Below are 12546 nucleotides of genomic sequence, written 5' to 3' on the forward strand. Positions count from 1 at the left end.
TTGAACTTCCTCAGATTCTGAAAATACATAATAAATCTTTCTTAAAGAGATATGTTGAAACTTTGGGGGGCCGTCTTCCTTGCCACCCGCTCCTGTCATGGTGGACTGTAGTTTCCAGAATTCCAGATTGCCAAGATGATTGACTCTCAAGCTCTCTGTAGATCTCTTCAGTATCTTGTTCACTGAAAGGGTTATGGACCTGAGGAGAGGATCTGGTTACCGACATCTGACGTGAATGCCAGTCGTTTGGTGAAAGCTTTTCACAGGTCTCACACAGATAAGGTCGGTCCTGGGTGCCTGGAGGTCACCTGTAGAAGGGGGGTACCGTCATGGACATACCCAGACATACGTACGTCCCCGCGACAGTGAGTGGCAGGAGATCTTTGAGACTAGCAACACGTGGTTTGATTTGACATGTTTACCTTGTGGATCAATAGGCGTCTGTGTTATTTCTGGTACTGGCCACACCCTTTACTTCCAGGTGTTGCTATTGTGGTCATTTAACTTTCCATATTTATAGTTGTTTCTCGTACAATGCTGTGCGGTTTATAGTTTCAGTTGGACCTGTGGATAGCTGGTGTTTGGATATCGGCTGAGTTGCTGGTGCTGCCATAGCTTCTTGGAAGTTAAGTGTTAACTTTCCCTTTTGTATTTTATTTGGACTTTTCTGTGTGTTGCATTTCTTTGTTGTTTTGTATTAGGCCTCAGGAATGCTCCCACTCATCCTTCCTTTTGGAGGAACAGGTTGTCTCATTCCTGTCATTAGTACCAGGGTCCTTTAGGCTTAGATAGGACTTTAGGTATTCCTGTGTATGAACTCACCTACCTTTGGGGTCTGTTCATACTGGTAGTCAATCAGGGCTTTGGTTAGGGTTTTCACTAGGAGGTGTCCATCTTCCTTCCCTAGTTTTCCGGCTTTATTTCCTTTCCCCTTCCCCTCCTATGTTCGGTGTGCGGTTTCCCTCCCACATTAGAACGTGACATTTACCCATTGTATTCTCTAACACTGGGCTGGCACCTTTTCTTTACCTCACCTTTGTTATTACTGTATGTGTTTACATAGATGGATAATGTGTTAGGTTATAATGTAGGTACTACTACTTGTATAAATTAGCTATTACCTCTTACATTAAATAGTTGTAATTAAAATTGAAAGCATGAGGTGGCATTCAGGTCTCCTATGCTACCCTTTCAGGCAGCATACAGAAAATCAGTCACCAACATTGACCGTTGCGGCACTCTACGGCATTAGCGTCTATGCTATTAACACTGCCACTAATGTTGGCGTATCTATTTATATATGGTAGACAAGGAGACATTGAGTTTGGGAATATATGGTATTCTATGAATTTATGTAGTAGCTGTTCATCCAGTGCAAGGACTCCAGAGAACACATTCTTGCTTTCTGCTGATTGCCTGCACTGCCTGTATGATTTTCAAGGGGATCTGTCACTAGATTTCAGAATATAAACTGCATAGGTTATTAAACAGATCTCTGAGACCTGATGAGACTAGTGTCTGTACATTGAAAGTCCAAGTCAGAATGCTTGTATAGTACTTTTTGAAATGTTTGCCTCCTGATATTAAGAGTTAAAGAGTGAAAGAGCTTATGAGTCCAAGTGTATTTATGACCTAAACTCAATCTCTGCCCACCTTGCCTAATTTCAGCAGCAGGGGAGGGGGTACACTGAAAGGAGCTTTTCAAATTGGATAATCTGTAAATGTCAATTGATTAGACACTTTCAACGTCCATCAAGGCAGTTGATGGGATTAAGGAAAGTAGTATTATGGGTTTACACTATGTTTTTCTAAGCGTGTTAAATCTACAAATAATGGAACCAGTGTCATATCAGTTAAAATGTAACAGACGTTTTGTAAAGTACCCAGTTAAAACTGTTTGGGGGTTTTCAATGTAGGACCGCGCTGCTGTTTTGACAATAGGGGAATCTTCAAACTAGCACAAAACCATCCACATATCTGGACATAGGAAGCAGTATCAACCTCCACAGATGCGCTCCTCTCCTCCAACACACTCCTGTAGGATATCAAGAGATCGCACCAATAGTGAAGCACTGATTTCTAACGATCTTTGTTAGAAGCATATCACAAGTTGATGAGATACAACTTGTGCTCTTGCCCCACCCAGGTTTCGCTTTTGCACTTCTTTAGGGGCGAATGAGCCACCCCTTACGAGGCTGTCTTAAATCTCTGAAAGCGTCCCACCCATACCTTCTGATCAGCCAATAATAACAAACATATGCAACCAAATAAACATATATAGCATACAGATAACAAAATATAATGTAAAATACACATAAACACCTCTAATATATTAAGCAATAAATATATAAAATTCCTGAAACTATATCTCGTAAACTAAACCTCAATGTTTTCCAGTACAATCCTGTACTAACTCCCTCATTCATAGAAGTCTATACTAACTCCTTTCATTCATAATACTTTCCCTCTTATGTATTTGTAATGTGATGTTATTCACACCGCGACTCCCTCTCTATTGTAATTGCAATTTACTTCTGTAATTAGTTTGAGCCAACTTATTAGTAAGGTCATATTCCTAAAGTCATCGCACATATTGTACTATGTTGACTCTCTCCATTCATAAGAACTCCTCCTACGTCATCTGTCATGTGATGTCTCACACATGGGGAGTTCTAGCCTATCCATTTTTACAACTTGCCCATTAACCCCGAAGGCCCTTTCTTTCTATGTGGTTGTGAGAAACCTCCTGCATAATGGGGAAAGGGATTTTTTTAGTACATTATCTGGGATGTTTTAGGGATGTTCTGCTTCCAAGAATTGACAGTCTTTCCTACACTTCAAACTATAGTGTTTTTCGCAGACAACGCCATTGTTCAGCATAAATGCTTTACATATATATATATATATATATATATATATATATATATACAGTACAGACCAAAACTTTGGACACACCTTCTCATTCAAAGAGTTTTCTTTATTTTCATGACTATGAAAATTGTAGATTCACACTGAAGGCATCAAAACTAAGAATTAACACATATGGAATTATACACTTATCAAAAAAGTATGAAACAACTGAAAATATGTCATATTCTAGGTTCTTCAAAGTAGCCACCTTTTGCTTTGATTACTGCTTTGCACGCTCTTGGCATTCTCTTGATGAGCTTCAAGAGGTAGTCACCTGAAATGGTTTTCACTTCACAGGTGTGCCCTGTCAGGTTTAATAAGTGGGATTTCTTGCCTTATAAATGGGGTTGGGACCATCAGTTGCGTTGTGGAGAAGTCAGGTGGATACGCAGCTGATAGTCCTACTGAATAGACTGTTAGAATTTGTATTATGGCAAGAAAAAAGCAGCTAAGTAAAGAAAAACGAGTGGCCATCATTACTTTAAGAAATGAAGGTCAGTCAGTCCGAAAAATTGAGAAAACTTTGAAAGTGTCCCCAAGTGCAGTCACAAAAACCATCAAGCGCTACAAAGAAACTGGCTCACATGCGGACCGCCCCAGGAAAGGAAGACCAAGAGACACCTCTGCTGCGGAGGATAAGTTCATCCGAGTCACCAGCCTAAGAAATCGCAGGTTAACAGCAGCTCAGATTAGAGACCAAGTCAATGCCACACAGAGTTCTAGCAGCAGACACATCTCTAGAACAACTGTTAAGAGGAGACTGTGTGAATCAGGCCTTCATGGTAGAATATCTGCTAGGAAACCACTGCTAAGGACAGGCAACAAGCAGAAGAGACTTGTTTGGGCTAAAGAACACAAGGAATGGCCATTAGACCAGTGGAAATCTGTGCTTTGGTCTGATGAGTCCAAATTTGAGATCTTTGGTTCCAACTACCGTGTCTTTGTGCGACGCAGAAAAGGTGAACGGATGGACTCTAGATGCCTGGTTTCCACCGTGAAGCATGGAGGAGGAGGTGTGATGGTGTGGGTGTGCTTTGCTGGTGACACTGTTGGGGATTTATTCAAAATTGAAGGCATACTGAACCAGCATGGCTACCACAGCATCTTGCAGCGGCATGCTATTCCATCCGGTTTGCGTTTAGTTGGACCATCATTTATTTTTCAACAGGACAATGACCCCAAACACACCTCCAGGCTGTGTAAGGGCTATTTGACCATGAAGGAGAGTGATGGGGTGCTGCGCCAGATGACCTGGCCTCCACAGTCACCGGACCTGAACCCAATCAAGATGGTTTGGGGTGAGCTGGACCGCAGAGTGAAGGCAAAAGGGCCAACAAGTGCTAAGCATCTTTGGGAACTCCTTCAAGACTGTTGGAAGACCATTTCAGGTGACTCCCTCTTGAAGCTCATCAAGAGAATGCCAAGAGTGTGCAAAGCAGTAATCAAAGCAAAAGGTGGCTACTTTGAAGAACCTAGAATAGGACATATTTTCAGTTGTTTCACACTTTTTTGTTATGTATATAACTCCACATGTGTTAATTCATAGTTTTGATGCCTTCAGTGTGAATCTACAATTTTCATAGTCATGAAAATAAAGAAAACTCTTTGAATGAAAAGGTGTGTCCAAACTTTTGGTGTGTACTGCATATATATATATATATATATATATATATCTGTGACCATTTAAATAACAAATAATCTGTGTTGTCATGCAGTTTTTAGCTCTGTGTAGGACCATGAAATGCTGTTTTATATTTCTATATCCTGGACAGTTTTGTTGCCTGTCATATCTTCTCCCTTGGTAAGCACTGATGACATTGAAATCCATTTCCCATTCGTATTTGCTGCTGCTATTTTCTGAGAAAGCCTTGAACCAGTTACAATGATTCTAGCCCTGCCGATTTACAAATCATGCTTGGGAAATCACAAGTGGCTTAGTAGCAACATGCGTCTACATAGACTACTTTTATTTGACTCTTGACTACCCAACCCTGTAACAAACAAGATTCAGGATTCATTGTAGCATTACTGGATTACCTGAGCTCTCCTGGATACATCTGTTCTTATAGAAGAGATAAATCAACTGTTTGTAGGTATAGCACTTCAATAATGGTTATATTCAAGTGATTGTTGACTGGCTGCCATAGTGCAACTTCTGAGTAGAGATCATTGTATTAGCAATGCTTTGTGATTTCTGTAGTTATGGTCACTCCTAGAGTATGTGTCTAATTGTGCTGGCGCTTATCACCAGTTTTTCCCTCTTCAAGCTCAGTTCATATAGGTAGTTTTTCATTAGCTCAAGGGTGGAGACTAGTTGCGCAGCACACAAAAAAGATTCTTCTCCCCCATCTCTATGTAGTACAGGAGCACTGTGCAGTGTAGCTGTGAATCCAGCACTGGGGTGTAATAGAACACTTGGTAAAGTCAGTAACAGAGCCTCTCTGTGCCTGTGCCTCTGTCTTTATCAGCTTCCACTGTTTCTAATCCTCTTTCTTGCTATGAGCAACATATCACCTAGTATCTCAGTGAGCTGATAGCCCATCTTGTCTGTCAAGGCAGATTACACTTTTGAATTAGGGGTGAGTAATAAGTTCAGAAGGCATCAAGGAGGAGAAGTATTGGCTCATAAATGGGGAAAGTTGCCTTTTTCTGCAATAAGATATGTTACAAAATGTCTTGCATTCACTTGTTCTATCCATTTATGCCAAAGTTTGTTTTAGGTATAGTGCCTAATTACATCTAAAACCTGTTATACTTTTTTTCTGTAATACTTATCTGCTCTTCCTTTATTTTCCTGGATACTTTCATTATATCCCCCCCTTCCCTCTTGAACATAGACTAAAAGGACAATTGTTTTGTGAAAAAGGCTGAAGCTTAAGCTAGCCATACATATTAGATTGAGCAACTCTCTAATGTGTATGGCTCTCCGCCGATGGCAGACTTTAGGCGAGATAAGGATCGGTCAAGTTTGATTTCAACTGCCATCCTTTTGTTCTCAGGGAGATAAGCTGCTGCCTGATGAGTGTGGAAATGACTTCTTCCCACTCCTTCCACTGAGAACACATGCTTACTTGGATGGAGAGTGATAGCTTTTGGCTGACAAAATTTCCGGCCAACAGCTATCATACAGTATGACCAGCCATAGTTGTTTTGTCTGTGGCTGGGAGGTAATAAAAAACGACTGTGGCTCTATGCCATATGCTAAGAAATTCAAGGTGTGACGGCCCACTACTTCTCTGTCATTTTTCTGCAAGCGAGAGCCCAAACAGTATGTCCTTGCAAGTGTTTGTTACTATTGTTTTTTTGTGATTTTTAAAATTAGTATAATGTTAAAATTTTACCATGACCAATTAATTATATAAAAATACACAACATAGATTTAAAATTAATAAATATTATAGACCAGTAAAGCTAAGTGAATACAGTGCAATACAATGGACATTTCCCTAAAGCTGAAACAGAGTATTGTGATATGCATTATATGATTTCATTCACTTACCCAACCCATTCTCCTCCATTTTCAGCCTCAGGACCCTATGAGGGAGAGATGGAATGGACAATCAGTCAAAACACAGAATAATGAAAAGGTTATATTCTACGTTTGTAAAAATGCAATTGTTCAATGTTGAATTATAGACTTAGGCTGTAAAAAAATGAGTTAAGCAGGACAGAATCATACCATGTAATATGTAATTAAAAGTTTTGTATAAAATTACTCACACACTTTTAGCATCAGAATTTTTTGCACTTTATTTCTGTTTCTCATTTGGATCATCAGCACATTTTAGTCTTATTATTGAGTTTAGTGTATAAACTGTATGCAGTAAACTCCTGAGCTCCCTCTAGTGGGGACTGAAGGCGCACTGGGGGGAATTTGTCACGCCCTGCACTCCAGGATTTTCAATAAAAAAAATAGCAAAATAGGACTTGGTGACTCTTTTGGGCTTCTATGACATTTTGCAACATTTGGGTGGGCAAGGAAGTGGGCATGATTAGCTATGTTAATTAGTTTCACTCCAGATGTATTAACTGAGATTTTTTTTTAATTCACTAAAAAGTTAAAATAACCCCAGTAGGGCATTGGGATAGAAAAAAATAGATTATGATTTCTAGAAGACAAGATTATAAGGTTTAAAGATGTCCAAAATTAAAAAAAATGTGTGACATTTCATAAATTTGGTGAAAAGTACACCAATGCAGAGTTTCCCCCAACTGATTTGCACCAACCTCCTGCCTCGCTTAGGATAACTTAAATGTGACCGGACCCCTGCCGATCCTAAGAACGGGAATTCTGTTCCCCATCTGAATTAAGCAGCAGGTCAAGTATGAGTCCTGCCAATCCATTCTCTATGGGACTGCCAGAGGTAGCCAAGTACAATAGCTTTGCTCCCACATTTAGAGAGGTCCTAAGCAGAGACACTTCGCCCTCAGATCATCATACCCAAATGTTGGGCATAAAATGGAAGGCTGACGAAAGTAGATAATCCCTTTAAATTATCTTTTATTTTTTAAAGTTAGAGAATATTTGTTGCAATTTCTTTAATATATTCCACTGCCTCATTCAAAGTTCTCATGGTAAACATTTGTGGTTAGGAGTAAACCACTATTTAAAGTCAGTTATGATTGGAGTTAGATATTTAATATTGTCCATTTATCTTTCTTGACTTGCTCCTTTAGATGTAAGCAGAAGTAGTGTATACGTTGTATTTTTTCTTTTTATATAAAATCCATGGTTTATATATAGCAGATCAATAATGATCAAAGGAGAAGGAATTATTGAAGTTTTTTTAAGTAGCACTCCCACAAAAAAATTATACTTTTTGACCTGTTAGAAAGGTGCATGATGTAATCTGTAGTGAATATAAACTTCTCATAAGTGATTGTATTTCTGAGCTATTCCCTTTTTTCTAATTTTTAGCTTTGTCATGTGACCAACTCTTTGATGTCCAACTAACACAGGACAGGAAGTCAGTTACTTCTCTATTCATTCCTATGAGACTGAGAGTGAGGCTTCCATAGGAAAGTGACTTCCTGTCCACACAAAAGATGCTGTGTTATTTGGAAAGTCTGATTGTGGTCACATAACACAGCTGAAGATCAGAAAGGAGGGGATAACTCACAAATACAGTCACTGGTAAGAAGAGTACATTCACTACAGATTACATCATGTACCTTCCTAACAGATCAGAGAATATAAGTACCAAAATTCATGTAATTTTCATAATTTGTTCATGTCAGCAGGAAATATGTGAAGCATTGCAGTATCAAGGATTTAGGTTGTATATTCTCTCACAGTAAACATTTTCATTATGTTATGTATTATGGCAATAGTTACAAAAAAATTGTACAACACAATAATTGGAAAGGTAATAAATGTCACTCTGCAAATGCATGACACAAACGACAAATTGCAATGTAAAAAAAAAAAAAGAATAAAAACAAAAGGACCTTGCTGGTAGTTTATGGGAATATTTGAATAGTTTTCTTTGTGAGTACCAATGATAAATACATTATAAGCTTGACTGGCCCTTTATCATTGTCTCATACTACAGGAGGCCACCAAACAGTTTGGTGATTGTAACTGAAGTATAAAATCTTTTTTTATTTTATACTGGTAATCATAAGTAATAGCTGGTATGCATCCACTACATACCAATTTCAATCGAACCAGGAAATTTATTGGGCTATTCATGGACCAAACAGCTTTTGTGAATTTTTCGATTAAGCTCCTTGTTAGAGAAAAGCAAGTTGTGCAAAAAGTACTGGAACATTGAACAGTTGGACATGTGCATTCAAAAGTTTAGAGAAGGTCACATTTTAGGTTCATTCTGAATTTTCACCCACAAGCCAAATTTCCCTAACTTTTTGTGAGTAGTAGTTTTGTATTTTTTGCATGCAACTCTGCATTGTGTTGATTCTTTTTTATCTCTCCTAGAAATGTATGATTAAATGGGCAAGTGGGTGTTACCAGTTGGTAGGTGAGGGTGTCCCTACACATAGTACAATCAATGCTGACAGTGTGTGGACACACAACTTTAACAAGAGGAATGGTAACGCCCAGTTGTCAATGTATTCATAAATTTCTAAACAACAATGCAGAGGTCTAAGAAAAGATCTAGAATTATTATATAATAGCAAATACAAGTATTAGTATCCGCTTTAAGGGATGAATTTAGCAACTTGTACATTAAATGCTATAGTGTTATAACTGTATCTTAGTGAATTTTTCAGTTCTGTCTTGGGAATTTTAGTTCAGTATAAAGTAGCTTCTTTCATAGTGTATGTTGATTTAAAGGGGTTGCCCACTTTGGACAGTGCATGTCCTTTTAAGGCATGTGGACAGGGTAGCCTAATCGTCGGCAGATAACTACACAAAAATGACTTAGTATCACGTGATGCACTGTCCCCCCTGCTGAGTGGTTTCCCCACTAAAAACTGCTCATTTAGAGACCTAGCAGTTGTATTCCTAATGATTATAGAGTCATTGGGGAACAGGTCTGCTTAAAAAAGCTCAAGTAGCTGTAAAATGCATTGACTTTAATTGTTTACGTTGAGTTATGCACCTGTATATATGGTATCATTCACTATATTTTAAGGGTTTTTCTGGTTGTTTAATAGTAATGACCTATGCTTAGGAGAGGTCATCTAGAACTAATTAGTGGGGGTCCAACACCCAATGCCTCCGCTGATCACCAGTTTGAAGAGACACGAAGCTCCGGTGATTGCCATGGCCTCCTTGCAGCTTATTAAGCACAGTGCTGCCCATTGGATAGCGGCTGTGCTTGGTGTAATTCACTTGGCTCCAAGGCCATGTGAACGATGAATGTGACATCACTGGAAAAGTGCAGCACTCACCAGCCTCTTCAAACAGCCAATTAGTTTGGGTGCCAGAAGTTGGCCCACCACCGATCAGATATCGATGACCTGTCCTGAGGATAGATCATCAATATTAAACACCCAGACACCCCTTTTAATTAGTTACTGCTTCATAATGATATTAGTGGTGACTCTATAGCAAAGGTTCGCACTTCTAGTCCTCAAGTCACCCGAACATGTTATGATTTCAGCATTTTCCATAAATAGGACGCCTGTGCATTATTAAGGTAATGTGTTTGAGTGGCGTGGCAATTTCATGTTACTTGGATTTCCATTCAGTGGTGTTGTTATAATTGTTATAATTCATTTCATGGCTTGTAATACATAGCAAACTATATGTTACTACTTCATTTGTTTAGGTGGCACAATGATACCTTATATTTTCTAATTATATTGGGGAAAGATCAATCAACATATTAACCACAGTTTTCTGGAATGAAAAATGTGGTGTTCATACTGAGTGCCATACAGATTTGTTCGGAGAAGTATGTAAGTCTTCAGAAACAATACCCCTTGATATACATTATTAAAGGGGTTTTCAATTTTTTTTGTACCTGAATAGGTCATCAATATCTGATCAATGGGGGCGGAACAGCTGTTTGACAAGCCACCAGCACTCGCAGTGGCGCCGTGGCCTTCTCGCAGCTTTGCCTAGGTTATGTGATGTTCCGTTTATCGGTCACATGGCCAAGTCACAGTTCAGCACCATTAAATTGAATAGGGCTTTGTTGCGATACCAAACACAGCCGCTGTATAATGTACAACGTTGTGCTTAGTGAGCTGAGAAAAGGCTGCGGCGCTACTGCCAGCGCCTTTACCTTCTCAAACAGCTGATCAGTGGGAGTCCTGGATGTCTGACCCCCACCAATCAGATATTGATGACCTATCCAGAGCATAGGTCATCAGTTAAAAAATCTCAGAAAACCCCTTTAATGTGTTTCCAAAATTGTTTAAAGGGCTTTTCCAGAATTTCCGTTTAACTGACCTACCCTATCTTTGTTGACAATCGCATGGAAACCAAATGTTTTGTAAATGTCCGTTTTGGGAAAACCCTTTCAGTGATAAATACCGTAAATGCTTATAAATGTGTAAATACAATTCATTTTATATTGTTTTACATTTTACAGCCTCCTCCTCAGATTTATGACAAGCAGTTGGATGAAAGGGAACATACAATCGAAGAATGGAAAGGTATTATTTTTATACTCAATATATACACATTTTGTTGGGTTGAATAAGAAAAACAAAGCAGTAAAAGTACGTGTTAAATACAAGGAAAACTTTTTAAGACCACCAGTCAAAATTACATTCAAGGGTGGTCTTCTAAAGGGTAGTCAATATGTATATTATGCGGTCGAACTGTAAATCTATCACAGGAAATCTGGTCTGGATAAGGGGATGATCTTCTCAAAGAGGTGGGAAGCTTTCACTGTACCAATGCTATTAGGGTAAAGGTCCAAGAATTCTCCTCCACCCAAAAATAAACTGGTTGATGTGTTCCCCAAAAAAATACGATGCATTTGGAAAGTCTTCAGATCCTTTCACTTTTTTTTATATTTTATGTTGCGGCTGTCACAGCTTAGGATGGGGAAAACCCTCAGCCGTGCGATGACAGAAGATGGTAGTCACGACTCAGCCTGGAAGACAGAATAGGGAGCAGGTCACCTCCTATTGCTTCCCTAATCTGACCCTAACTCCTAGCGACATGAGCCGACCTTGGGTCCCTACTAGCGCTCCGCAGGTCCCTAAGCTAGGAGCTGGGTAGACTACCTGTTCCTCCTGGACATGGAGAAATAGGAGTCTAAAGATGGCCAAACTATAAAGACAGGGGAAACAGAAACAGTCATATGGCAATGGCAGGTAAGTGCAACTAGTACTAACACTTACCTGCCACAGACACAGAGCCTGGGACCCAAGTATCAGTGCTGCTGTCCACAAACACAATAGACAGAGCACACACACCACACAGGACGCCAGGAAACCATACACTGCAATAAATAGACATGACACACAAACACATCCACATAACAACGTGTATAACAATATATAACAATTTGTTTATGACCACAAGGGTGGCCCCCACTGGCAGATAGAATTACCAGGAGGGTGTATCCAGCAAAGCATGGCTGAAGAACCCCCGCAGCTTCTGATCTCCAAAGAGGCTTTATAGCCCAAAGTGGCCACACCCACACAGACACACACAGGAGAGGGAATTTACCCTTCCAACACTAACCAGAGAGTGAAACCACTTAAAGGGGAAGTGTCCAAATGAGCATCACACTGCAGCTGTTACCGCAGGCAATGACATGGGTGGCAACCATGTCCTGGGAGTCAGCCAGAAGGCCGAGACACTGCCACCACATGTACATCATACCAAACATTGCCACGGGCAGCCACAGTGAAGGGAAGTGTCACAGTGCACACCAAACATAAACTTTGTGCACACCAGACATACAAAGTGCATAACATACACACACACCTAACTGAGAGGTTGCTAGGTGCAACCGCATGAACATTGCCGCAAGCTGCCTAGCATCAGCTCAGGCTGCTATACTGCGACAATACCAAACGACTTGTTGCCCGCGGCAACCACAAGTGAGGCAACACACTAGCGGCCCTCACCTGTGGTTGAACAACTAAACCAAACCGCAGGCAACCGCATGCGGTTCAGGAGTCACGACCATGACCATGGCCGTGACAGCGGCCTTGTGCAAAAAAGTCTAGTTTCAGGAAAAATACGGTTCAGGAGTCACGACCATG

General features: G+C 39.9%; 1 protein-coding gene across 5 annotated transcripts in view; it reads left to right on the forward strand.

The window, feature by feature from the left end:
• The window catches only part of MAPK10 (mitogen-activated protein kinase 10), a 162203-nt gene that overhangs the window by 118227 nt on the left and 31430 nt on the right, over window positions 1-12546 (forward strand). For 3 of the 5 annotated variants that reach the window (XM_044278100.1, XM_044278109.1, XM_044278124.1), the window contains one exon: window positions 10914-10977. In XM_044278100.1, the coding sequence (XP_044134035.1) occupies window positions 10914-10977 (64 nt within the window). Of the gene's footprint in view, window positions 1-6440; window positions 6498-10913; window positions 10978-12546 lie in introns of all 5 variants that reach the window. The other 2 variants (XM_044278117.1, XM_044278090.1) reach the window with 1 other exon arrangement.

Source organism: Bufo gargarizans, chromosome 1 (assembly GCF_014858855.1).
Source record: "Bufo gargarizans isolate SCDJY-AF-19 chromosome 1, ASM1485885v1, whole genome shotgun sequence".
NCBI classification, from domain to species: Eukaryota; Metazoa; Chordata; class Amphibia; order Anura; family Bufonidae; genus Bufo; species Bufo gargarizans.